The 27,912-nt window shown below is 41.6% G+C and overlaps 1 protein-coding gene across 3 annotated transcripts; it reads left to right on the top strand.

Annotated features, from left to right (window-relative positions):
• Positions 1-26,464, top strand: AQP (aquaporin). Of its 3 annotated transcripts, XM_019048356.2 has the most exons (7): positions 135-149; positions 288-430; positions 15,797-16,009; positions 17,825-18,017; positions 19,746-19,827; positions 21,572-21,710; positions 22,036-26,464. In XM_019048356.2, exons 3-7 carry the CDS (start codon positions 15,823-15,825, stop codon positions 22,221-22,223), a joined length of 789 nt encoding a protein of 262 aa, XP_018903901.2. In that variant the 5' UTR covers positions 135-149; positions 288-430; positions 15,797-15,822; the 3' UTR covers positions 22,224-26,464. The 3 variants fall into 3 exon arrangements, with proteins under 3 accessions (XP_018903899.2, XP_018903901.2, XP_018903900.2); XM_019048354.2 differs by lacking the exon at positions 288-430 and having other exon boundaries at positions 1-149; XM_019048355.2 differs by lacking the exon at positions 135-149 and having other exon boundaries at positions 163-430.
• Positions 26,465-27,912: the final 1,448 nt, after the last annotated feature.

Genomic DNA, 27,912 nt, shown 5'->3' with positions numbered 1-27,912 from the left:
TTTATAGAACATTGTGTTTTTATCATGCCAAACACTTGAAAGTCCCTCCAACTTGCCGCCCAGTCACATAAAACGATCGCTCGCGGTCTGTACGTAGTGGTTCTTGGTGATTAATTTATTAACACTTCCGAGCATCGTTGATTTTTCAAGTAAGTCAACTTGATATTATTGTCTCTTGGAAAACTAATGCAAAAGTGAGTTAAAGGAAATGTACTTGTGGCTTACTTTATTTCCCACGAAGGTTAAGTGAGCATCGCAATGATATTCAGTGTTTGACAATTTAACAGCTCTCAAACCTCAGATGTCAACAAACAAATCAAGAACACATAAATGATGAAATTACCAAACCGCAGATTTCGAGTGCTGTGTTGGAAAATTTCCGCTCACATTTCAGTTTCTCAGAAGAATACTGATAGAACTTATTCAATAGGTAAGTATAGGCATTACGAGTATTTTTAAAGAATGAGGAAAATTTAAATGTTTGGAGCTAAAACGATGATTAGGCCTTCTCTAAAAAAGTAAATGGTGACGAGATTTTTGACGTCGCAAAGTGAAATGCGTGGTTCTGTGCTTTCGCCCAAAAAATTTGTCTGTCATGATGAGCCCTCAGATCCATAAGAATGCATGCATGACAGGGTTCATGTCACAATGGATGTGGCTTCTGCGTCCAATTTCGGTTTAAGGAGGAAAAGTTTCATTCTATAGTGATACACTGAAAAAAAAAACACATTGGATCTAGAGTCCAGACTCTTGAAAACATTGACAAGAAAAAATACTCTCGATTCAATCAGATTTAAGCTTAAATCAAAAGGAAATCCGCTCAAATTAAGAGGCTTGGTTCTTGATTTAAGCAAAAATCCGATTGAATCAAGAGTATTTTTTCTTGTCGATGTTTTTTATACTACCTATTCAAAAATGACTTAGACAGAAAAGGCTCTATCAGAGGCTCTCATTGTGAGGCATCTCGTAGTATATTGTCGGATACGTCGAAAACTTGGTGTCGTGCACCGCTCTCCCGTGATAAGGAAAAACGCCATCTGAACCTTCAGACGTTGCCAAATTCTTTTGATAAAACAAGAATCCCCCGGTAAACTTATGAATATTTTTCTTCCAGTTTATCAGATAATATTGTTCGTAATAAACATAAAGTTCCTGAAAATTTCAAGGAAAAATGTTCACAACTTTCCTAAGAAACAAACATTTTTTCGAAGGAAATTTGGCAACTCTCGAAGTTCATACGGCCTTCGCCCTTAGCACGGCAGTGATATCGCAATGGATCGTCTCTGAGCAACGAACTATACACTGGAAAAAAAAAAAACACATTGGATCTAGAGTCCAGACTCTTGAAAACATCGACAAGAAAAAAATACTCTTGATTCAATCGGATTTTTGCTTAAATCAAGAACCAAGCCTCTTAATTTGAGCGGATTTCCTTTTGATGTAAGCTTAATTCTGATTGAATCGAGAGTATTTTTCCTTGTCAATGTTTTCAAGAGTCTGGACTCTAGGTCCAATGTGTTTTTTTCCCCGCTGTATCACTGTAGAATGAAACTTCTCTTCCTTAAACCGAAATTGGACGCAGAAGCCACATCCATTGTGACATGAACCCTGCCATGGATGCATTCTTATGGATCTCAGGGCTCATGCCGGAATGGATATGGCTCCTTTTAATTTAAACGTCCAGTTGAAATTGCTTTTTACTCTTACGTGCTCTACACGTGAAAATTCTGCATGTGAAACTAGAAAAAGTGGTTTTCCATCTTATTAGTTCGCTTCAATGAAAATACGTGTCACATAGCATCTCAGAAAATGTTTTCACGACTTAGTGAATGCCATTTGTTGGTTTATCTTTGATAGAACTCCTTCCACACCACCTTAGAGAAACCCTCTTCAAAATAATCAGTTAACCGTCACCGAGACTCAGTTGACTTTAATGAATCTTTGTTTTGGTGATGGCTAACTCAAAATTTTGAACAGGGAAAGACCATTGCAAAAACATGATTTCTCAGGAGGTAAGTTCTGTGGCGCGTTGTTCCTTTCTTTATAGTGGTTGAACTTCCCCTTTAGGCCTACTGATCCACTGCCGAACTACAAAAGAAAAAGAAACAGAGAGGAATGAAGGAGTTTTACGTATCCTCCCACCCATACAAATGGACCATCTTTTTTTTTTTTTTTTCGCCAGAAGGGCCGAGGGTTTCTTTTACCGCCCTCTAACTTGCACCATACCGGGTCCTGGTTATGGATTCAGCCGTCATCGGAAAGCGATGGCCGCCGGCCGACTGAACGAAGTGCCGAAACACCACTGCATCCTTCGAACCAAAGCTACGGTATCGTACGCCCCCTGTTCTAAAACTGGGCGTTAGAATATTTAAAATTCCTAGACCCACTCTCTGTTTGGGAGGGGAGGGGGCCGAAAGAAAGAGAGAAAATTAATCGGGGGAAAAAAAAAAAAATTGAAAACAAAACTACTGAAGTGAGATCACTTCAAGCAAGGGAGGGCAAAAAAAAACTACTGAAGTGAGATCTTTTCAAGCAAGGGAGGGCATGGGGACTTTACTGAGAACGCGAATTTACTGTAACTTACGTCGTTCTTTCCTCCTTGTTGTTTTGCAAGCGAAAATAAACAAAAAAACCACCACCAAAATGCGTTAGGAGGCAAAAAGACAAGAAGGAAAGAAAGACTACAAAATAAAATAAACCTGCGAAAAGAAAAGTAATTAATTACATGCTTCACCTAAAGGAAATAATACAATACAAAAAAAATCCGAATTAACAATCAAAACAACATGCGACACGCAAATGAATTAAAACTACAGAGAAAAAGACACGAAAAGAAAGAGAAGACACCAGACGAAACGAGCAGCGCGCCACACAAAACAACATGAAACACAAACAACATAAAACACAAACAACATAAAACACAAACAACATAAAACACAAACACCATAAAACACAAACAACACAAAACACATAAAGCAAAAAACAATCAATAAAAACATACAAAGCAACATGCGACACGCTAATGAATTGAAACGAAAGAGAGAGAAGAAGAAAAAGAAAGTAGCGGGCCACACACAATAACACACCCTAACACACCCCACCCTCACCAACAACCACAACACATATTAGCAACATATAACATCCACACGTAAACATACACAACATACTGGTAAACATACACAATGCAAACATAACATACATGTACACAAAACATTCAATTGAAAAATAATATAGAAATAAAAAATAATATAGAAAAAAAGACATACAAAAAAAAAAAAAAAAAAAAAAAAAACCCCGCAAACGAAGCGCGCGCGAGAGCGCACCAGACGGAACTGACCACCACGATCAAGACCAATCCACACAGGTGAGTCATTCCCGAGGACGAATTTTGGTACTCTACTGCGCAGTGACGTAGTATTGAGTGCATACAATGTATTTCTTATGGGTGCACTCAATAGTACGTCACAATGAGTGCTGCGAGTTAGGGCCGGGCGGGGGAGTGGATTTCAAAAAAGCTGCGCAATGACTGACCTGTGTGGATTGGTCTTGACCACGATGGCCAGCACTTGTATTTATAAGCTCCAGGTGTGGTGGTTAGCAAGGGGGTGAAATCTGACGTCATGATGCTCAAAGGAACATTCGAGACCATTGTAAGTTCCTGCAGCTGAATTCACACCATCAATATTTTAGTGATTATCTCAAGCAGGGCATGCAATATCACAATGTAAAAACTGTTATGTGGGCCACCAAAAATTGACGAAAATGGTGTAATGCGACGTCATTGTTGGATTTTAAACTGCGTGACCTTGAGATTTTAACCAGAATCTTGATAAGTGACCACGACTTATGTTGGTCAGCATAGTTGAAGGAACATGGAAACGGACTGCCTCCACTACAGCAATAATATGCATTGTGGGGGAACACTTGTGAGGCCCTCGTACACTGTCAATAACGGACAAACTGAATTAGTCATCGATGACCCGAAATCACACCAATGGCCAATCCAGTAAGCTCCAAGTGTCATCGATAACATCTGAGTTTGATCGAATTGTAAACATTTGGTAATAAAATTTAGAGTCCTAGACGTATTTCTATCAAACGGAACTATGTGCATCATGACATGAGCCTTGAGACCTATAAGAATATGTGCATAGCAGGGCTCACGTCATAATGCACATAGTCCCGTGTCATAGAAATACGTCCGATTGCTCCTCCTTGCCCGAAAAGGTCGGTGGCCGTGGACGTTCACTTGGACTTGGGGCAAATATTTTAACTCCACGCAAATCAAATTGCATATTCAACAAGATGAAGGAGCCAAGAATAATTGCGATGTTCGGCAGCCGAGTAGCTGAAGTAAGGGTGCCTCACGGCTTGTCCTCGACCCGGGTTAGAAGTCCGCTACTATCTCGATACATTATTTTAGCATCCTGTTGTCGGGATTGCATACCCGACAAAATGAAGGGATTTTTAGAGATTGTAGCGATCTGCGTCTATTCAGCCAAATTAGAGTACCTAACCACGGAAATCGGTACAATCATTCAACGCATTCACGTTTTTACGAGCGTGCATATTTTTGGAGACTTAAACGCGGAGTTAGAAAAGTAGATAAATGCGTAAAAATTTCGATGATAGTCTTTACCAGACACAAAATAAATGATTGACAGCAGCAATTGACCTACACTTTTCTACTTCATTAAACCTTTCTGCACCTTCAACCCCCGCCCAAGAATCCCCCTTCCCTCTTTTTCCACCCCTAGTGTAGCACAGTGAAAAAAACGTATTAAATACGTATTTAATTAGAATAACGCATTTTGCATGATATTCATGATCAGAAATTCATAAAAGAAAAGACTCGCCTTTACTTGCTTGTGGTTTTGTTTTTTGCTCGGATCATTTCGAATTCCCCCACTTGAACCATATCCGGAACAAGCTTTCCCGATTTTGACATATCTTTGGACCGAGGGGCTTCAGGATTTTATTAGGAACTACAGTTACTAGCTCATTCACAAAATCACTTATGTGCATAGGGAATGAAATGGTACATGCGTTGTTTCTATACTTAGCGAGGAATTGTAGTTCCTAATTGCAAAATGTGGTCCATTCAGTTAGAGTCCTTTTAGGCTATGATTGAAGACAGTGCGAATCAATTTCTGATTGGTTCCGGAACTGGTTAAGGAATCCGCGTTTCTGAATCAACTGAGCATCAATTAAATTTCGTTTATTCACATTGTACCTGTCTCTATCCCAAATTTTATATTACGACTAATCTCGTGCTTTAACATTTACGTTCCGCAATACATTGAAATAATATTGAGCCTCGTGTCTAGAGTCCCGCCATAGGGAGAGTATGGACAACTCGAAAATTTGGATGTAAGGTTTGATCAGGTCATGTAGCTCTTAAGGCTCAAAAAGGCAGCCAACCTATGAATGCGCTGTCGGCCCTATTGATTAATCTTTCAAATGCATAGGTTGGCAGCGGCACTTTTCTAGTGATTTTCGTTTTTCACGTTGTCGCCCTTTTGAGCCCTAAGAGCTACATACATAGGGTGTCCCAAAAGTACCGGGACTGGTTCTGTAACTTCGAAACTAAAATAGATACAGACATGATCTTGGTTTCATTTTAAAGATTAACTCAATACCTATCGATTAAAACCAAGATCAGCTCAATCGGATAAAAATTGACCGAGTTATGGCAATTTGAAATCAGTGAGGAAAGTTTACCCCTACGGTTTTTCCCTTACCAGAATTCAAAAAGTTAATATACGAATCCGCTTTCCTCCGAATCTTCCATAACTTCCTTTTGCTTTTCAAAGTACCGTCCATCAAACCAGATGCACTTTTTCATGCGCTCTTGCCACTTATCCAACATTGTTTTCCTGAATTCTTCCTCTGGGATGACCATAGGCGGTTCTACGGGGGTGCCAGTGGGTGCCGGGCACCCCCAAGCAAAAATTAAGTACGGTTATCGGAACCGTGAAATTACTGCTTTCCCTGGTAAAAATTGGCAGTAAAATCTGTGTTCCAAAATACCATTGACCTAGGGCCGGCTGTAAAATTTCCAATAGCTTCTGTAGCCGGCTGTACAATTTCTTATAGCCTTTTATAGCCGATGGCGATTAAGTAACAGCCGGACGATAAAGTTTATGCTAAACGTTACTAAATACGGATACTAAGACTTAGTTAGTTTTTAAACTACCGCTCTCTTTTATCGCCGTAGTATCTTAATTTATTTTGCGAGGAAAGCTCCGTACTTTTGATGGATGCCTGCCATTCCTAATATATTAGAGCGCCTTCAGTTTCGTATGATACTGTGCAATACCTCTGGTGTGAAATAGTTGCTTCAGACGCCTCGGCACGCTGCGGCGCGGCGGGCGGGCAGAGAGCGCGAAACGCGCATTGGCGCCTACAAACCTAACAGGGATACTTCACGCATTGCGCAATGCGTGAAGTATCCCTGTTAGGTTATTAGGCGCCAGTGCGTCGCCGCGCGATGCGTGAAGTATCCCTGTTAGGTTTGTAGGCGCCAGTGCGTCGCCGCGCAATGCGTGAAGTATCCCTGTTAGGTTTGTAGGCACCAATGCGTCGCCGCTCCGCTTTGTGTTAGGCTCTAATATTTAATCTCGCGGAGTCGGCGTTTTTCAGCTCATGATTTTGAAATGTTTGCACACTCTGTATGGACCATCTCATTTTAATTGATGAAAAAAAAATATGTTTTAAAGGAAAATATAAATAGTGTGTTTTGTAAATATTAAGGTAGTTCCGTATCAATCTTAATGATTTCCAAAGCACACGAATTTCTACACAATTTCTTATAGCCTTTTATAGCCAATGGCGAGAATGTGTTTAGCCCGGCGATAGGAACTATAGCCCGACTGTATACTTTGTTATAGCTTCGTATAGCTCGGCTATATGAGTTGCTCAGCTTTCTACAGCCAGCTATATGATTTTCAATAGCCCTCTTTAACCGTCTATAAGAACCCCTATGGTATTTTGAAACGCAGCTCCTATCGCCAATTTTTACCAGGGTTTAAAGATTCTGTATTCGCGCATACTGAGAAAAAATCCCAGCAATTAATTGAAAATGTTTTAAACAGAATTAATGTTGATAGCCGTGTTTTACAAAGAATCTACTGTTTTTTTATGGTAAGACTGTAGTTTTGATGGAAAGTTTTGCTAAAAATTTTTTACATTAAATGTATAGATATTTAAGTAGAAAGGAAGGAGAGAGAAAGAGAAAGGAGGGTAGGAACGGGGTAAAACTTGAGGGCCGAAACTTAGGCCTCCCCTGAGCGACCGTCCCCTTCGGGGCCGGTCTCCGACATTTTCCACCTCTGGGCACCCCCAAGCATGAATGTCTAGAACCGCCTATGGGGATGACGTTGAAAAAGTTCTGAACTGCATTCTGGATTTCGGTCTTCGATTCGAATCTTCGTCCGCGAAGCTCCTTTTTTAAGCGTAGGAAACATCCAAAAATCACATGAAGCCAAGTCAGGGCTATAAGGGGGATGAGGGATTGTTTCAACTACATTTTTACTCATAAATTCTCGTGTTAAGTTTGATGTGTGAGGCCGCGCACTGTCTTGATGGAGTATCGACGAAGCTTTCAAGTCCGGCCGTTTCTGGGAGATGTGCATTCTCAACTCCTTCAGCACTTTGCAATAATACGTACTGTCACCTGTTGTGTTTGGCGGTACAAGGCGGTACAAAATGTTGATACATGACACCTCAAAAATAAAAAAACACAATAAGCATCACTTATTTACATGCCGATTTTTCGATTCACGGCGATGAAGAATCTTCCTTAAAAACCGTAGGGGTAAACTTTCCTCACTGATTTCAAACTGTCATAAGTCGGTCAATTTTCATTCGATTGAGCTGATCTTGGTCTTAATCGATAGGTATTGAGTTGATCTTTAAAAGGAGATCAAGATCATGTCTGTATCTACCTTAGTTTTGAAGTTACAGAACCAGTCCCGGTACTTTTGGGACACCCTGTGTAAATCTAGTTCACCATAGGTCGCTTATTTGGAACACCCTGTATCCGCGCTTTCCGCCTCCGACGGGGACGACTGCTGCCAACCGTGAAAATTGAAAATTCACCACGTTGATGCTGGGCTCCTTAGCAACAAGGATCCGTGGAAGATTGGGATCACTTTTAGGAACACGCTGTATCTACAAACTCTCCTTTTTTCGCGATGACTGCTGCCAACCATGAAAATTGAGACTTCACCGACTTCATAGTGGGCTCCTGGGCAACAAGGATCCCTGGAAAATCTAGTTCACCTTTAGGAACACTCTGTATCTACACACTCTCCTTTATTCCGAATGACTGCTGCCAACCGCGCAAATCGAGAAGTCACTGTAACTAAAGCGTGCATCTCTTGGCAGCAAGCATCCAAGGATCTTCTAGATCAGTTTTCGGAACACGCTGTATCATCGCTTCCTTCTCGATCAGTGCTGACCGATGCCAACCGTGCAAAGTGGGATTTCCCCGATCACAACTTACCGCCCCCATTCGAACAAAGCATCATTGAGCCGTGCAGGTCGGTTATTTGGAACACCTTGTATCCGCGCTTTCCGCCTCCGACGGGGACGACTGCTGCCAACCGTGAAAATTGAAAATTCACCACGTTGATGCTGGGCTCCTTAGCAACATGGATCCGTGGAAGATTGGGATCACTTTTAGGAACACGCTGTATCTACACACTCTCCTTTTTTCGGGATGACTGCTGCAAATCATGAAAATTGAGACTTCACCGACTTCATAGTGGGCTCCTGGGCAACAAGGATCCCTGGAAAATCTAGTTCACCTTTAGGAACACTCTGTATCTACACACTCTCCTTTATTCCGAATGACTGCTGCCAACCGCGCAAATCGAGAAGTCACTGTAACTAAAGCGTGCCTCTCTTGGCAGCAAGCATCCAAGGATCATCTTGATCAGTTTTCGGAACACGCTGTATCATCGCTTCCTTCTCGATCAGTGCTGACCGATGCCAACCGTGCAAAGTGGGATTTCCCCGATCACAACTTACCGCCCCGATTCGAACAAAGCATCATTGAGCCGTGCAGGTCGGTTATTTGGAACACCCTGTATCCGCGCTTTCCGCCTCCGGCGTGGACGACTGCTGCCAATCGTGAAAATTGAAAATTCACCACGTTGATGCTGGGCTCCTTAGCAACAAGGATCCGTAGAAGATTGGGATCACTTTTAGGAACACGCTGTATCTACACACTCTCCTTTTTTCGGGATGACTGCTGCCAATCATGAAAATTGAGACTTCACCGACTTCATAGTGGGCTCCTGGGCAACAAGGATCCCTGGAAAATCTAGTTCACCTTTAGGAACACTCTGTATCTACACACTCTCCTTTATTCCGAATGACTGCTGCCAACCGCGCAAATCGAGAAGTCACTGTAACTAAAGCGTGCCTCTCTTGGCAGCAAGCATCCAAGGATCTTCTAGATCAGTTTTCGGAACACGCTGTATCATCGCTTCCTTCTCGATCAGTGCTGACCGATGCCAACCGTGCAAAGTGGGATTTCCCCGATCACAACTTACCGCCCCCATTTGAACAAAGCATCATTGAGCCGTGCAGGTCGGTTATTTGGAACACCTTGTATCCGCGCTTTCCGCCTCCGACGGGGACGACTGCTGCCAACCGTGAAAATTGAAAATTCACCACGTTGATGCTGGGCTCCTTAGCAACAAGGATCCGTGGAAGATTGGGATCACTTTAAGGAACACGCTGTATCTACACACTCTCCTTTTTTCGGGATGACTGCTGCCAATCATGAAAATTGAGACTTCACCGACTTCATAGTGGGCTCCTGGGCAACAAGGATCCCTGGAAAATCTAGTTCACCTTTAGGAACACTCTGTATCTACACACTCTCCTTTATTCCGAATGACTGCTGCCAACCGCGCAAATCGAGAAGTCACTGTAACTAAAGCGTGCCGCTCTTGGCAGCAAGCATCCAAGGATCTTCTAGATCAGTTTTCGGAACACGCTGTATCATCGCTTCCTTTCTCGATCAGTGCTGACCGATACCAACCGTGCAAACTGGGAATCCCCCGATTACAAACTGCCGCCCCCATTCGAAAAAAGCATCGATGAGCCGTGCAGGTCGGTTATTTGGAACACCCTGTATCCGCGCTTTCCGCCTCCGACGGGGACGACTGCTGCCAACCGTGAAAATTGAAAATTCACCACGTTGATGCTGGGCTCCTTAGCAACATGGATCCGTGGAAGATTGGGATCACTTTTAGGAACACGCTGTATCTACACACTCTCCTTTTTTCGGGATGACTGCTGCAAATCATGAAAATTGAGACTTCACCGACTTCATAGTGGGCTCCTGGGCAACAAGGATCCCTGGAAAATCTAGTTCACCTTTAGGAACACTCTGTATCTACACACTCTCCTTTATTGCGAATGACTGCTGCCAACCGCGCAAATCGAGAAGTCACTGTAACTAAAGCGTGCCTCTCTTGGCAGCAAGCATCCAAGGATCATCTTGATCAGTTTTCGGAACACGCTGTATCATCGCTTCCTTCTCGATCAGTGCTGACCGATGCCAACCGTGCAAACTGGGATTTCCCCGATCACAACTTACCGCCCCCATTCGAACAAAGCATCATTGAGCCGTGCAGGTCGGTTATTTGGAACACCTTGTATCCGCGCTTTCCGCCTCCGACGGGGACGACTGCTGCCAACCGTGAAAATTGAAAATTCACCACGTTGATGCTGGGCTCCTTAGCAACAAGGATCCGTGGAAGATTGGGATCACTTTTAGGAACACGCTGTATCTACACACTCTCCCTTTTTCGGGATGACTGCTGCCAATCATGAAAATTGAGACTTCACCGACTTCATAGTGGGCTCCTGGGCAACAAGGATCCCTGGAAAATCTAGTTCACCTTTAGGAACACTCTGTATCTACACACTCTCCTTTATTCCGAATGACTGCTGCCAACCGCGCAAATCGAGAAGTCACTGTAACTAAAGCGTGCCTCTCTTGGCAGCAAGCATCCAAGGATCTTCCAGATCAGTTTTCGGAACACGCTATATCATCGCTTCCTTCTCGATCAGTGCTGACCGATGCCAACCGTGCAAAGTGGGATTTCCCCGATTACAAACTGCCGCCCCCATTCGAAAAAAGCATCGATGAGCCGTGCAGGTCGGTTATTTGGAACACCCTGTATCCGCGCTTTCCGCCTCCGACGGGGACGACTGCTGCCAACCGTGAAAATTGAAAATTCACCACGTTGATGCTGGGCTCCTTAGCAACATGGATCCGTGGAAGATTGGGATCACTTTTAGGAACACGCTGTATCTACACACTCTCCTTTTTTCGGGATGACTGCTGCAAATCATGAAAATTGAGACTTCACCGACTTCATAGTGGGCTCCTGGGCAACAAGGATCCCTGGAAAATCTAGTTCACCTTTAGGAACACTCTGTATCTACACACTCTCCTTTATTGCGAATGACCGCTGCCAACCGCGCAAATCGAGAAGTCACTGTAACTAAAGCGTGCCTCTCTTGGCAGCAAGCATCCAAGGATCATCTTGATCAGTTTTCGGAACACGCTGTATCATCGCTTCCTTCTCGATCAGTGCTGACCGATGCCAACCGTGCAAACTGGGATTTCCCCGATCACAACTTACCGCCCCCATTCGAACAAAGCATCATTGAGCCGTGCAGGTCGGTTATTTGGAACACCTTGTATCCGCGCTTTCCGCCTCCGACGGGGACGACTGCTGCCAACCGTGAAAATTGAAAATTCACCACGTTGATGCTGGGCTCCTTAGCAACAAGGATCCGTGGAAGATTGGGATCACTTTTAGGAACACGCTGTATCTACACACTCTCCCTTTTTCGGGATGACTGCTGCCAATCATGAAAATTGAGACTTCACCGACTTCATAGTGGGCTCCTGGGCAACAAGGATCCCTGGAAAATCTAGTTCACCTTTAGGAACACTCTGTATCTACACACTCTCCTTTATTCCGAATGACCGCTGCCAACCGCGCAAATCGAGAAGTCACTGTAACTAAAGCGTGCCGCTCTTGGCAGCAAGCATCCAAGGATCTTCTAGATCAGTTTTCGGAACACGCTGTATCATCGCTTCCTTTCTCGATCAGTGCTGACCGATACCAACCGTGCAAACTGGGAATCCCCCGATTACAAACTGCCGCCCCCATTCGAAAAAAGCATCGATGAGCCGTGCAGGTCGGTTATTTGGAACACCCTGTATCCGCGCTTTCCGCCTCCGACGGGGACGACTGCTGCCAACCGTGAAAATTGAAAATTCACCACGTTGATGCTGGGCTCCTTAGCAACAAGGATCCGTGGAAGATTGGGATCACTTTTAGGAACACGCTGTATCTACACACTCTCCTTTTTTCGGGATGACTGCTGCCAATCATGAAAATTGAGACTTCACCGACTTCATAGTGGGCTCCTGGGCAACAAGGATCCCTGGAAAATCTAGTTCACCTTTAGGAACACTCTGTATCTACACACTCTCCTTTATTCCGAATGACTGCTGCCAACCGCGCAAATCGAGAAGTCACTGTAACTACAGCGTGCTTGTCTTGGCAGCAAGCATCCAAGAATCTTCTTGATCAGTTTTCGGAACACGCTGTATCATTGCTTCCTTTCTCGATCAGTGCTGACCGATGCCAACCGTGCAATGTGGGAATTCCCTGATCACAACTTACCGCCCCCATTCGAACAAAGCATCGATGAGCCGTGCAGGTCGGTTATTTGGAACACCCTGTATCCGCGCTTTCCGCCTCCGACGGGGACGACTGCTGCCACTCGTGAAAACTGAAAATTCACCAAGTTGATACTGGGCCACTTAGCAACAAGGATCCGCGGAAGATTGGGATCACATTTAGGAACACGCTGTATTTACGCACTCTCCTTTTTTCACGAAGACTGCTGCCAACCATGAATGTTGAGACTTCACCGCGTTCATAGTGGGCTCCTGGGCAACAAGGATCCCTGGAAAGTCTACTTCATCTTAGGAACACTCTGTATCTACACACTCTCCTTTATTCCGAATGACTGCTGCCAACCGCGCAAATCGAGAAGTCACTGTCACTCAAGCGTGCCTGTCTTGGCAGCAAGCATCCAAGAATCTTCTAGATCAGTTTTCGGGACACGGTGTATCATCGCTTCCTTCTCGATCAGAGCTGACCGATGCCAACCGTGCAAATTGGGAATTCCCAGATCACAAACTGCCGCCCCCATTCGAACAAAGCATCGATGAGCCGTGCAGGACGGTTAGTTGGAACACCCTGTATCCGCGCTTTCCGCCTCCGACGGGGACGACTGCTGCCACTCGTGAAAATTGATAATTCACCAAGTTGATACTGGGCTTCTTAGCAACAAGGATCCGCGGAAGATTGGGATCACTTTTAGGAACACGCTGTATCTACACACTCTCCTTTTTTCGGGATGACTGCTGCCAATCATGAAAATTGAGACTTCACCGACTTCATAGTGGGCTCCTGGGCAACAAGGATCCCTGGAAAATCTAGTTCACCTTTAGGAACACTCTGTATCTACACACTCTCCTTTATTCCGAATGACTGCTGCCAACCGCGCAAATCGAGAAGTCACTGTAACTAAAGCGTGCCGCTCTTGGCAGCAAGTATCCAAGGATCTTCTAGATCAGTTTTCGGATCACGCTGTATCATCGCTTCCTTCTCGATCAGTGCTGACCGATGCCAACCGTGCAAAGTGGGATTTCCCCGATCACAACTTACCGCCCCCATTCGAACAAAGCATCATTGAGCCGTGCAGGTCGGTTATTTGGAACACCCTGTATCCGCGCTTTCCGCCTCCGACGGGGACGACTGCTGCCAACCGTGAAAATTGAAAATTCACCACGTTGATGCTGGGCTCCTTAGCAACAAGGATCCGTGGAAGATTGGGATCACTTTTAGGAACACGCTGTATCTACAAACTCTCCTATTTTCGCGATGACTGCTGCCAACCATGAAAATTGAGACTTCACCGCGTTCATAGTGGCCTCCAGGGCAACAAGGATCTCTGGAAAATCGAGATCACCTTTAGGAACACTCTGTATCTACACACTCTCCTTTATTCCGAATGACCGCTGCCAACCGCGCAAATCGAGAAGTCACTGTAACTAAAGCGTGCCTCTCTTGGCAGCAAGCATCCAAGGATCTTCTAGATCAGTTTTCGGAACACGCTGTATCATCGCTTCCTTTCTCGATCAGTGCTGACCGATGCCAACCGTGCAAACTGGGAATCCCCCGATTACAAACTGCCGCCCCCATTCGAAAAAAGCATCGATGAGCCGTGCAGGTCGGTTATTTGGAACACCCTGTATCCGCGCTTTCCGCCTCCGACGGGGACGACTGCTGCCACTCGTGAAAATTGATAATTCACCAAGTTGGTAATGGGCTTCTTAGCAACAAGGATCCCTGGAAAATCTAGTTCACCTTTAGGAACACTCCGTATCTACACACTCTCCTTTATTCCGAATGACTGCTGCCAACCGCGCAAATCGAGAAGTCACTGTAACTAAAGCGTGCCTCTCTTGGCAGCAAGCATCCAAGGATCTTCTAGATCAGTTTTCGGAACACGCTGTATCATCGCTTCCTTCTCGATCAGTGCTGACCGATGCCAACCGTGCAAACTGGGATTTCCCCGATCACAACTTACCGCCCCCATTCGAACAAAGCATCATTGAGCCGTGCAGGTCGGTTATTTGGAACACCCTGTATCCGCGCTTTCCGCCTCCGACGGGGACGACTGCTGCCAACCGTGAAAATTGAAAATTCACCACGTTGATGCTGGGCTCCTTAGCAACAAGGATCCGTGGAAGATTGGGATCACTTTTAGGAACACGCTGTATCTACACACTCTCCTTTTTTCGGGATGACTGCTGCCAATCATGAAAATTGAGACTTCACCGACTTCATAGTGGGCTCCTGGGCAACAAGGATCCCTGGAAAATCTAGTTCACCTTTAGGAACACTCTGTATCTACACACTCTCCTTTATTCCGAATGACTGCTGCCAACCGCGCAAATCGAGAAGTCACTGTAACTAAAGCGTGCCTCTCTTGGCAGCAAGCATCCAAGGATCTTCTAGATCAGTTTTCGGAACACGCTGTATCATCGCTTCCTTCTCGATCAGTGCTGACCGATGCCAACCGTGCAAAGTGGGATTTCCCCGATCACAACAACATACATTGCTGGGGAACAGTGCTGCCAACCGTGAAAATTGAAAACTCACCAAGTTGATACTGGGCTCCTTAGCAACAAGGATCGGTGGAAGATTGGGATCACTTTTAGGAACACGTTGTATCTACACACTCTCCTTATTTCGGGATGACTGTTGCCATCCGCGCAAAACGGAAGTCACTGACATTAAATCGTGCCTTTCTTGGCAGCAAAGAAGGAGAAGGTCATAGAGGTTTTCAGGAACCTGCATATTTTTAGAAGAAGAAATACTTGTTTTTTAGAAAAAAGGGGGGAAAATGTTTCCATCCCTAATCGATACTCTCCCTATAATGGTACTCAATACTCGTGTTACTTCCAGATCAGTGGCGATTTTGCAAGTTAGGACAACTGTGTTATTCCTCCATTTGAATCGATTGAAAATATCGATGTTAGGTGAGGCAAAATGTCTCACCAAGAATCGAATGTTTTACATACATCCAAATGGAGGAAAAGCATTGTTGCCAACTTTCAACTGCTCCAGATCAGGATCACCACAATAAACTGATGAGACTTTTCAATCCTATTTTCCAGGCACATAAGAGACCGGAAATATATAAATGGGGACCGCCAGTGTGTTTGGCCTCGCAGTGTCCACCAGTTATATTTTTCTTACGTCGCTGATAGCTTTCTGGATCCGTAAATTCATTCACCGGATTCTAAATCGAGACACTCTGCTGAGATCGGTGTTGCTAGAGTTTGTGGCGGCCGCTGAATTATGCGCTTCTTGCTTTGAGTTAGCAATTGGTAAGTAATTTAGTAAGTAATTTTTGGTAAGTAATTGGAAGACATTTGCGAAGGGGTGAATTGTCTCTGGGGATGAACATCTAATAATTCCTAACAAAATCCGCAGTTCTTTCCGTCCCAATTGAAGACATTGGCGGATCCAGCAAATTGGCAACATTGTTCTCTCTCCATTTAAACCTATGGAATTGTATCGATTCTTGGAGAGGCCAGATGATCCGACAAAAATCGATCATTTAAAATAGGTTTAAATGTAGAAAACCCGGTTTTGCCAAATTGCTGGATCCGCTTCTGATTAAAAATTCGATTATTCGTCGTTTCCCGAGCAAAGGAACGTAACTCCATGTCAGGGTTGCAAAATGGACTCAAAGAGTTCCATCTTTAATAAAAATATGATTGTAATGATTCCTTGCTAAAATTTCGCTAAGTTTTGCGTGTAATCGAAAGGATAATCACCAAAATTTTCAGTTAAATTTGCCTAACAGTTTCCAAATCAAATTAAAATGTTCTGATGGAAATTTGTGTGAAAAATTTGAATAGAGCGAAAACACATTCAGGATGTTTCGCACAAATATCACGCTCATTCTCAACGGGAACAAAAGCTATAAATAAAAATTTGAAAGAAGGATATGTGTGCAGGAATGTTGCATTAACTCTTAAGATCCGTTATTCCATCGATCTTGTGCTCCGAACTAGATGCGGCACGACTGACTGTCCCGAAAGCGAAACTTGACAGATTTGCAAACGCCTTCAATTGTGGCGTGATACCTCCCGCATTCCGGAGAGTACGGATACTTGTATCATTGCGCCTTATTAACGCGACGGAATATGAAGTATGAACATTGAAGTAGCTTCCAGGCTGGCCTATTCAGGGTTTCTCTGTCATTTTTACAGTCGTAAATGTGTAGTTAAAGTGAGCTCAAGTTAGGATTGTATTAAGCAAATGGGTAAGTTTTATACGAGGATTTTTTTAAAAAAATGGCTCGACTGGGAAATAAAGAATTTTTCAGGGCATGAACAATTCCGGGAAAATTAGGAACTCTGTTCCAGAAATCGGGAATCTCTTTTCTCCGTTTTTCTTTTGAAATAAGACGAATTTTCCAATAAAAGCCGAGTCAGTTTATTAAAATTAGATCAGCCGAATTTTGAAGGAAATTCGATTAAAACAATTTAGGCCGTACTGATTTCTGCGGCATCCCTGAGTTTCGCTTGAATAGGATTGCATTTTGCAATTCGGAACTATAATTTCCGGTTCATCTGTAAAAAAAAAAAAAAAAAAACTTATGTGCATAAGGAACCTAATGGTACCTAAGTTGATTCTAAACTTAGCCATAGATTTTCAATTTATTTATTTATTTATCTATTTTCTTCAGTTTAAAATGTACAAAAATAGTTACAATCAACTTTATTCACCCGTGAGTTAAACTCGTGTGGATGAGTCAGTTTCAAATATTTAATTTAAATTTAAATTTTTAAAACAATCACAATGTTAAATACAATAAACAAATTTGTATCAAATAGTTTACATTTGTTATGTTCTTTTTAATTTATCTAGGTTAGATTTAAAGGTTGGCCAGGCCCTCGTTCTAATTTCATTTGCTTGCAGATTATAGTTCCTAATTGTAAAATGTAATGCAATTGTCCCTTTGGTTCAGTCTAAAATCCATTCTAAACCTCACAAAATTCTCTTAAATATCAGATAGTTTCGAAAAATTATAAAAAAAGTATTGGTAATATGTGAGAGGAAATCCGGAGTTTCGCAAAGCGAGGCGCGCAGTTTCGCACTCTCACTTTATTTTTACACTTTGATTCATACAGTTGCGGACAACTATGGCATCTTAGCGTACGCAGTCTACTTGTTCTCCTTGACGATATGGTGGGGATATTCCTGGGGATCAGCCACAGCATGCCCCTACACTCATCTCGAAGACGTCATCGAAGGGCGCACCGATCTCCGGGTGGCCCTGCTCATTTGCTGGGCTGAGATTGGCGGCGGACTCGCCATTTTCAGGTGAAAACTTCCTTAAAATAGAATAGGATACTGAAAATCCTGCGCGTAAATCAATGAAAAAAAAAACCGTTACCGGCTGTATGGACATACCGTGCGCTCCGGGCTCAGAGGCCGAAAGTTCCGGATGCTGAAGCCGGAGTTCCTCCTGCTCCAGGTGCTACGCCCGGAACTTTCAGCCTCTGAGGCCGGAACGCGGACGGTATGTCTATATAGTTCGTAGCTACGGCTTTCATGAACGGAGGTTTTTTTCCCCAGTGCAGTGGTTAGAGTACATACAGAAAAAAAGAAGGCGGTCGCATTTTAGACATCTTGGATTTTGTCGATGACGGAGGTCGGTACGGACAGTTTTTATCACCGATCTTCTTGAAAATGGTGTCGTTTATGGAGAAAAAGTCATTCCACATGATGTGTTTTAAATTATATGTTGAGACGACCTGAGAAAAAAAAGGGGAAAAAAGGCGCTTTGGTCTGTTTTTCATACTTAGATTTCGGATTAAGCTAGAATATTGACGCCATATTGTATACCGACCTAATTCACAAGGTAAACAAACTTCAAGACGTGACCACATCCTTTGTTTTCTCTATATGATTAGAGTCTACGTCAAATAAGTTTAGCTCACTTTTAGCTGACTGCGGCAGATCCTCATCTGACGTCAGTTTGGCATTGAAAGTAAATGCAAGAATCAAGTCCACTCTCTCAGTCTAAAAGAGTGTAAACTTATTTTGTCTGGGCTCTAAAAACGCTCACAACGAATTCTCCGACAGAGGCTGTTTGACTATAATATGGACTATGGAGGATGATATTACTACTCAGCCACACGGGAGTTAGTGTTGCCTACACTAAAAATTGAAGGCGGACTGACATCACGTTACAATAACCTCTTTCCGTTTGGTAAAAAGCTCTTATTTGTGTATGTCTGGAGTGAACGAGACATTTCGTGATGATACAACTACTTATTCAATCACGTAGGAGCCCGTGTTGCCTTCACTGAAATTGAAGGCGAGCTGACATGCCGTTAGGATATTGTTTATCCGTTTTGTAAGAAGCAATTTTTTTGTACAGGATGACCTAAGAGTCTTAAGACAACCCTGTAACTTTGATTGAATTGAGATTGAGAATTGATATTTTTTCAACGCTCCTGATCAAAGTAAGTATAGGTTCAACGCCAAGGAAATACGACTTCTCAACGACTTGAGCGCGCACCGTGGTGTACGCGCAATGCATACAGTATCTTGCAGAATTGTAAGGCGCTAGTATGCCCTGCGCGCACCGTGCTGTATACGCGCAATGCAAGAAGTATCATGCGGTCTTGTAAGGCGCCACTATGCTTTTACGCTGCGCGCGCCAGCCCTGCGCCGGCCCCGGCCGATATACGTCCCGACTTTTTGGTGTTTTTAATATTTTGGTCTCGCTCTTCTCATGTTTCACAATTCTTGGAACTTCCTTGGAGAGGAGCTATGGACCTTAATTTGGAGGGAAGTACTCTTTGTCTGTTTCCTCACTGAGAAAAAGACCAGATAGAGAAAAGAAGAAAAGAAAAGAGAGGAGCAAAGAAGAGAAGAAATACCTCAACCCACTGATGAGTAGGTAGGGAGTCTCCTTTTGTTTCTCTCGTGAAATAAACTCAACTTTTTAAAATCTTTCCTTTCATCTCATATTTAGCCGTGTAAAGAAAAGTTAGTAAATATTGAAATCATACTTTCATCTAATTTGAATATTGATCTTAGGTATATCAATTACTTATGGAGTTTGGAAATTGCATCAGTTCATAAAGGAAGAGCTAACGCAGCTTGCACGGCAGATTTACAGGTGAGATACGGTGTTTCAAACTCCTATGCAACATTTAAGTTCGAACTGTCATCAGTAGTACTTTAAAAAAAGCAAACGTGCAGGCATTTCATGGGAAATACTCTTCCTTAAACTTGTCAAATATTATCACATGAAACTCTACCATAAATTTCAAGGAAAGTTTAAGAAAATCAACTGTACTTATACCATGCTGAGATTGGATTCAGAGCTTTCTCTTTCCAGAATGTTTCGATGTTGAATTATACTTATCCAAGTTTTTGTATATTTTGTGAAACTCCGGATCGCATGTGATGACTGAAACAGGCCGGCAAAGAAATAGTGTGCTGTGACTATCAGAATTGGATTGCATTCTGCAAAAAGGAACCAAGAGCATTCCAATGTTGCTAAGATTGTGCAACTTTTTTTACCATGCAAATATAAACTGATCATCTAAACAAGATTTATCTTTACTCTCCATAAATCATAAATTCAAGACGAAAATGGGCCTGTTGCAAACTTTTGCTAGAGCAAAACTAAGAGTTGTTTCCTGTAGATAATGCCTCAAAAATCACGATGAGCGCATCGGCAAAGTCTGAAACGCACTCATAACTTCACAATCTGCGTAAGAAATTTGCGGTTTTTTGAGCTTCCCGCTTCGAAAACGATACTACGGTACAGGAGAACATTTTGTTAGAGGAGTCGTTCCATTGGCGACAATACTCATCATGGCCAACGCCAGTCCGCCAAAACACGTGTGATGGGACGAGATAACACCTGAACAGGATTAAACCATATAACAATCGGCGTGTTTACGTTCATATTTTCCTCGCCCGCCTTAATTGACCTTGAACTCTCCTCGAATTACGCGAGGAACTGCGCAAGCGTCGGCCATGATGAATATTGCCGACGATGGAGCGACTCCTCTAACAAAATATTCACCTGTGCAGTAGTATCGTTTTTGAAGCGGGAAGCTCAAAATAACGCAAATTTCTTACGCAGATTGTGAATTTATTAGTGCATTTCAGACTTTGCCGATGCGCTCATCGTGATTTTTGAGGCATTATCTATAGGAAACAACTCTTCATTCTGCTCTAGCAAAAGTTTGCAACAGGCCCATTACCTTCGTAAAATTATTTTTTTGCGTGCTTTCAGTGCATTATTGCAAAAAATGTAAGTTGCACAATCCTGGCAACATTGGAATGCTCTTGGTTCCTTTTTGCAAAGTGCGATCCAATTTAAACACACTGGTGACACTGAGTCTTACCATCTCTCCTTCTGGCTGCAAGATGACATAATAGATGGTGGCAGTGTCAAATCATGTATTCCAGTTATCTACATTCGAAATGTCTAGTCTTCAGAGGGCTGATTATCTCTTTTGCACAAAATCTGTTGATTTTTATCTTTCTTTTCTACAATATTCTCTAGAAATTTTGCGTAGAAATGTTGAACTGTATTTTCTTCCAGAAATAAATTATGAGCGGAAATTTTTGAAAATCCGCGATGGTAATTCGTGGTTTGGTGTTTCATAATCAATATCATTGCCTCTGCGCCTTTGCTTCACGTCAGTGACGATTTAAAAAGTTGGCAGCATTAAATTTTTTCCATATAAATGCGCTAAAAAAAATCGAACATAATGTTTCACACACATATGCATGGATGAACAACAGTGATGCTAGCTTACAAGAATTGCTACTGCTTCAGATGTAAGTATTACCGGAAAGGTGACCAATTTATGTTTTTACCAAGACGTGTCTGCTATTTACAGGTACATATGATCCTAGGAGCCCTGGTTGAGGCTGGTGCAACTTGTTTATGCAGGCTGTTCTCGAGAATATTGGGGGATTTGGAACCGAAATTTTCAAATTATATCGATGCCTTTTTCGGAACATCGCTTGTTGTCGCAGGTTAGTGTATTGGAATTTATAGCAAGGCTTATAATTGGAAACAATAATAAATGACGGGCTTCCTGCACTCTGAATATGAGGCAATTTCAACATTTCTAGATTGAAAATTATAAAATATGAAAACAAAATTAAAAATATGATGTTTTCATAAGCTCTCTGCCTCCTATATTCCCATTTTGGTCATAGTTTGTGCTTTGGGGCCGACCTCCACGATTTCTAACAATCGAGATAGTGATTTTTTTTTACATAAATACTCCGCTGATATGCACTTCAACCCTGTTTTAAGTATCTTCACTTACATATTTCTTTTTCATTTTAATTTCAGCCTTCAATTACTCCGGGGGATACTTCAACCCAGTTTTAGCAACAGCGCTGAAATACGGCTGCGAGGGAAATACCACGATTGAACATTTTGTAGTCTACTGGATTGGTGCTTGTCTCGGTTCGGTCGCAGCACTGGCATTTTATAATCGTTACGTCCGACCATTCACTCAAAAATCAAAATTGCATTGATACAAACTGTAGGACAATGCGCGATCAACTATTGACACATGAATTGCATCAACAGTTAAATTAAAAATTCATCTGAAAAAGCAGCAATCTAGATAATAAGAGTGCGCAGTTTTTTCGCGTTAAAGACCCCTCAACCGTCCAGAATACAAAAGAATAGCTTCATTTTAAAAGAGTGATTTTCCCATTTTTCTCATCGTTTTTTCTTATTGTCTGGTTTTTTTGTTTTTTTCTTGGTTCCTTGGAATGATTTTTTAAATAAAAATGGCAGGTACTTACAGTAATAAAGTCTATAAAAGATTTATAGTTTTTTAGTCTCGAACGAATGTGGGCACTTCTAGTGAATACACTGATTCATCACTCGTCAGCAAGCCAATGATAGAGAGTACCACACGGCGACTCCTGCAGTTTGCTAGGAGCAACTATTTTAACTCCCCGGCGATCAAATTGCATAAGCACCTAATTGAAGGAGCTCTGAAAGCCGTCCATTCGCGTTCTGGCGGACTACCCGAGAGCGCCGCGCCTTGTCCCGCGATGTTTTAACATTAAGGATCTATTTTAACACCACAAAGATCAAAATGCATGAGTATCTGAGTGCACTTTGAGCTGACCTCCTGCTTTGTGGTTAATCGGTACGAAATTTACCAACGAGAGAGAAAACAAGCAGGAAGCTCCAACGCATTGGCGTCGGAGAGCGGCTCTGGGGGCAGTAGTTGTAGTCAAGAATGAGGGCCTAGACACATTTTGTCATTGATGTACAATCCGACAACTGTCGATTCATGTTTTGTAACTTAGCAGATTTACGTAGCCGGTGTATAAATGTGTATTGGGCTTTGATATGGCGAATACATGGCATTATCACTTGTTGTATACTTTTAATTTTGAAAGCTCTTTGGAGGTCCGCTTCCTAAAAAATCTCTGGTTGATAAGTCGTTTAGCGAGGCTGCAAAAAATTTGCATTTTTATATCTGAAAGTGTAGGTATTGGTTTTTTGTATAATTGTTTTTTTGGATTGCTGGAAAAGTAACGCATACTTCTATAATTTAGGACTGAGTCAGGGAAATATAAGGTTCGTTAAATAGTAAATATTCCTAGTACCGTGTGACACTATTGTTAACGAAAAGTTTTTGCAACTTGTCAAAGAGGTTGTTGAATGATCTTCGAATAACTTTTGATGAGCTAGAGGTAATGGTTCTATCTGCAGCTCGTGGACTTCTGTACGATATTGTCCAGAATCATCTAAATTTTCAAAAAGTGTCCGCTTGTTCGATACCCAATTTGCTCATTCATGCATACAAGGAGAAGCGCATGAAAGCTTTAGCAGACATTTTGGAGATGAATCAAGAATTAGATGAAGAATTTATGACTTAAATCACGGCACCTTAATCACGGGATGACCTTAATTACGGCAACTATTTATTGTCCATGAGATGCAGATGGTTCCATTTCCCTAGCTCATCAAAAGGTATTCGAAGATCAATTTCATCAGCCACCCGTACGAACCACGTTTCTAGTGACCCGTACTTGCTTCGCACGTATGAAACATACAATCAGAGAAAACAGAATTCATCTTACAATAATCAATAATCAGTAGGACATGAATCGTTGCGATGTATAATACGACATTATAATGCGGCATTACTATTGTAATTCATTTTAATGTTTAGGGGCATTATAAATCATTATTGCCACGTCGGAATGAAATGTTGTAGACTGAATTGAAAAGCATGTTGGCAAAATTTATTATAAAAATAGTATAACATGTAGGTACATAACATAAAGGTAATACAAATTAAATGATTAGAGCGTGTATATTTCATTACATTATAGGTATATTACAATCATTTTTGTCATTGTTGGAAATTTTGATAGTTGATAGTTGATAGTTTGAGAGTTGAAAATTTGGTTATTTTATTTAGTTAAGGTGATTCGATAGACGCCATATTTTGTGTCAGAATGGCATGCGACTTTTCCATCAATTGGTTCCATTTTTTCATTTACTCATCATTTTTCTCCAATTTTAAGTTTCGCAATTCTGTTTTCAGGAGACTAAAGCACTCACTTATCAATTTGTATATTTATATTGAGTTAAGGGTAGAGACGTATTCCTCACCGGAATTGAGGAATGGAGGTGTTACAGTATGTCCGGCATTAGGTTCCATTTCGACATCAGCGACGATCAACGCTGCGATACTGGAAGCCAGTCTTCCGATATTAAATCCCTAGCGGGGAAGAAAAAAAATGCCTAGATTTCGCTAAAAATCCCTAAATCCCCAGATTTGCTCAAATATACTTAAAAAATCCCTAGATTTTGCAAAAAGCGCCATTTTTTTATGAAGAATCATGATGTCATTCGATGTAGCGATTTGCAATATTTAAATCTGATTGGCTCGTTTGAATTTTGGCGCTCTCTGAAAGCAGTGCTAATCCAGACCAATAAAATGAAAGAATATTAGTTGATTTCTTATTATTAACAGGTTGAATGCAGTTGAATGTCAAGTACATCGAAGGACACAATCGTTTTAATTTCCGGCTTATTTGAGGGGAAAATAGTGTTGCCAAAAAGGCCTACAAAATATAGATGAATAGATGAAAAAATGTTTTCGATTGTCGAAGCTATAATTGAGGTTAAAAAGTTGATTTTTGGTAACTTTACCTCATCAAAAAAAATCCCTAGATTTCCTGAAAAATCCCTAAATCCCTGGAAATTCCGGAAAATCCCTAAATCTAGGAATAAACCCTTAGACATCGGATGGCTGTTGGAAGCATTAGAGTCAACATTTGAAACGCTGCTGCAGAATTTGCCGGGAGTATAATCGAGTGTTGAAAGTCAGTAGAATTGAACAATGTAATAATTGCTTTCCGAAATAAGCGTTATAATAAAAAAACAACGAATCTGAACTGTTAATACTGGAACACACCTTCTGTAAATGTACCTTGCGAGAGATAAGTAAAAAAATAGATGTACTGGAGGAGAAGTGCTTCTCCACAGAGTTTGAAGAAGGAAAAAAAATGCCCAAATTTACTTACTTCAGCATTTTCGGCAAAATCACTGCAATTTCCGAACCTTTTTCTGGCCAGGGGCCAAAATTAAATGATTATGAAGGGCCACTTAGATGTTGTAGATAAAAATAGGACTGTTGAAAAAGTCGCCGTTTTCAATAAATATGTTCCCGGAATGGAAGAGTTAGGTTAAAAAATTTAGAGTTAAAAAATTCCCATGAGCCGAGTGCCGTAGGTTAAGGGCCCGTTCGCCAAAACTAATCGGAACTGTATGAATGAATTGCTCCTTTTAAAAATCAAAACAATATCGAATTGCGATATATTACACAGTTAAGATAGGGCTATGTCCTGTCGTAAGCGGCGACATACAGTCGATATCATTTCAATAATCGCCCCAATGGCCACGATAGTTGTTAGACGTTTACGGTTTCCCTGGTAACCTTTGTTTGCTATCAGCTGATATCGAGTAAATGACTAGGAAGCTCCAACCCAGTGGTTAAAGCTTCCTTAACCGCGAAAACTTTAAAATTCAAATTTTCAAATTTTGAACGTAAAGTACATTTTTTCCATCACGAGATAAAAGCACAAACAAGTTTTGAATTGTTGACTGTATCACCATGATTCCAAAAATACAATACACAACATAGCATTGACTAACAATAAAACAGTATGCAATAAAATAAAGTCATGACAAGGAACATAGCCGAAAATGGCGCCGATTCCCATCAACCAACGCGCGGTCTCTACAATGTAACATGCTGCATTGATACTCCCCAGCTGGGACCGTCCGGAATAGCAGCTCTAGTGCAAGCACCAGAGCCGCTAAAACGGCAGAAACAAATGATACTTTTTTTCTTTCTCTTCCCGATAAAACTTTAGAAATAATCAGCTAAGTGATTATTCAACCAAACGAAACATTTTGGGAAAAGAACTCTCAGGATTTCCTCTCCCATTATCCTATATAAAAAAAAATTGGGAGATGGGCGATGGGTCTATGCCGTCGAGATTTTTCATTGCGCTGATCGTTTTTTGCCCTTTCATTTTCTGTTTTAAGGGCCCTGCATGTAAGTATTTGAAATGTAAGGAAAAATAGGCTATTTTTTATGTTAAAAGATATCATTGAGCCTCATAATCTTAATTTCAATCCATCAACATTGTAATTAGATCTTTGTAAATACTGTATCTATAAAAATGCCACAACGCGCATCATACGCGTAAATAAATGTTTGTAATATATGAAATGACGATTATAATAGTTTCTTTTTCCTTAAGCGATAAACCTTCCTTTAAGCAGGAATAAGTGAAAGTCGGTGGAAGGAGAAGGTTCGATAATTTATATCAGTGGTGATACAATTTTTGCAGCAACGCATGCCTTTCGAAATTTCTTCGTAGGTGTATGAGGTTATCAGCCACTTACGGGATAACATCCAGGGATGGAAGCCTGTCTTGGTATTGTTTTCAAAAACTTGGTATGCTTAATCCCAGTCATTTTTGAGTAAAACTTGAATGAAAATTCAAAGAAAAATATAAATCAATTCTAAAAAAAAAATAGCTTTTTATATATATTATTGTTATATTTTTATTATATTTATCATTCATATTATTATTTTTTTTATTGGCAGAAATTGTGCATATTCTGAATGTTCATACGGCGCGGAATTCCTTGGTACATGTTCAACTTTTGTCCGAAATTTTCTGATTTTTACATGAGCTTAGAACAAAAATCGGTGAAATTCTCGATCAGAAGCGCCTAAAATTCTCTACGTTAAAATGCAATTTGCGGAAAGAAATTTGGCAAAATCGAAATATAATTGAAGCGCTGGGTGCAGAAAGGGCAAATCTTGGTTGCAATGTCTTACAACCTCCGTTATAATTAAAGCAAATTATATGGAATTCTTTTAAACTTTTACTGATTTTTCTTTATGATTTTACGATGCTGAAAATTAGAAAAAATCAGAAAATTCATCGAATGGTTTCCTCTTAGCTGTATAGATTTTGAGACACCGCAACCAAGAAATGCCGTCGCTGCACTCAACGCTTCAATTACGGGCTTTCGTGAGGGCATCGAGACCGACCATACAAAGTTACTGCCGCTCAGGCGCCTTCAAATCAAGAGATAGATAATTTGTCAGACTTGAAGGACCATAGCATAGCGTCGCGTCGCCGCCGAGTATATTTTCCACACAATAGATGGCAGCAGTGTGACCGATTCAAATCCAATCCAAATGTCTCATTTTCATCCTAATGTTTCCCTACAGAGTTCAATCTGTTTCTTCGTTCGATAAAAAATTCGCCACAAATAATATGTTATTTAGATTATATCTTCGATTCAGATTTTTTTTCGAGCCCCCTGTAATTTGTTATTTCCTCGCGAGAAAATTTCACTCCTCGGATCCAGTAGAGGTAGGGCGTAGAGGGGGGGGGGTGGTGGAAGGATACACTCTGGGCATGTTTTAAGTCAAGCTAGCTGAGAAATCAGCGGTGAAAAACATATTTATGTGATTTTTTGTCAAGCATTTAAACTTAGAGGAGCGCCGGAGAAGAAGTAAATATGTGTTGATTAATATTCCTAGTATCCAGAGCAGAAACACCCATAATAGATTTGTTCCTGACAACATTTTCTATCGTAGGTAAACCCAAAAACGGACTAAATTTTGCAACAGGGAACTACTATATCTCGCTCATCCAT

This window comes from Bemisia tabaci, chromosome 5 (genome assembly GCF_918797505.1).
Source record: "Bemisia tabaci chromosome 5, PGI_BMITA_v3".
NCBI classification, from domain to species: Eukaryota; Metazoa; Arthropoda; class Insecta; order Hemiptera; family Aleyrodidae; genus Bemisia; species Bemisia tabaci.
Note: the sequence above shows the minus strand (reverse complement) of the source record. Positions and strands in the feature narration are given on the sequence as shown.

Bases quoted from the DNA above. Each gene is read 5' to 3' on its own strand.
- AQP (XM_019048354.2), top strand. From the start codon at position 15,823: ATGGGGACCGCCAGTGTGTTTGGCCTCGCAGTGTCCACCAGTTATATT. The intron at 16,010-17,824 runs GTAAGTAATTTA...TGATTCATACAG, and splicing joins TTGCTTTGAGTTAGCAATTG to TTGCGGACAACTATGGCATC. The intron at 21,711-22,035 runs GTTAGTGTATTG...TTTTAATTTCAG, and splicing joins AACATCGCTTGTTGTCGCAG to CCTTCAATTACTCCGGGGGA.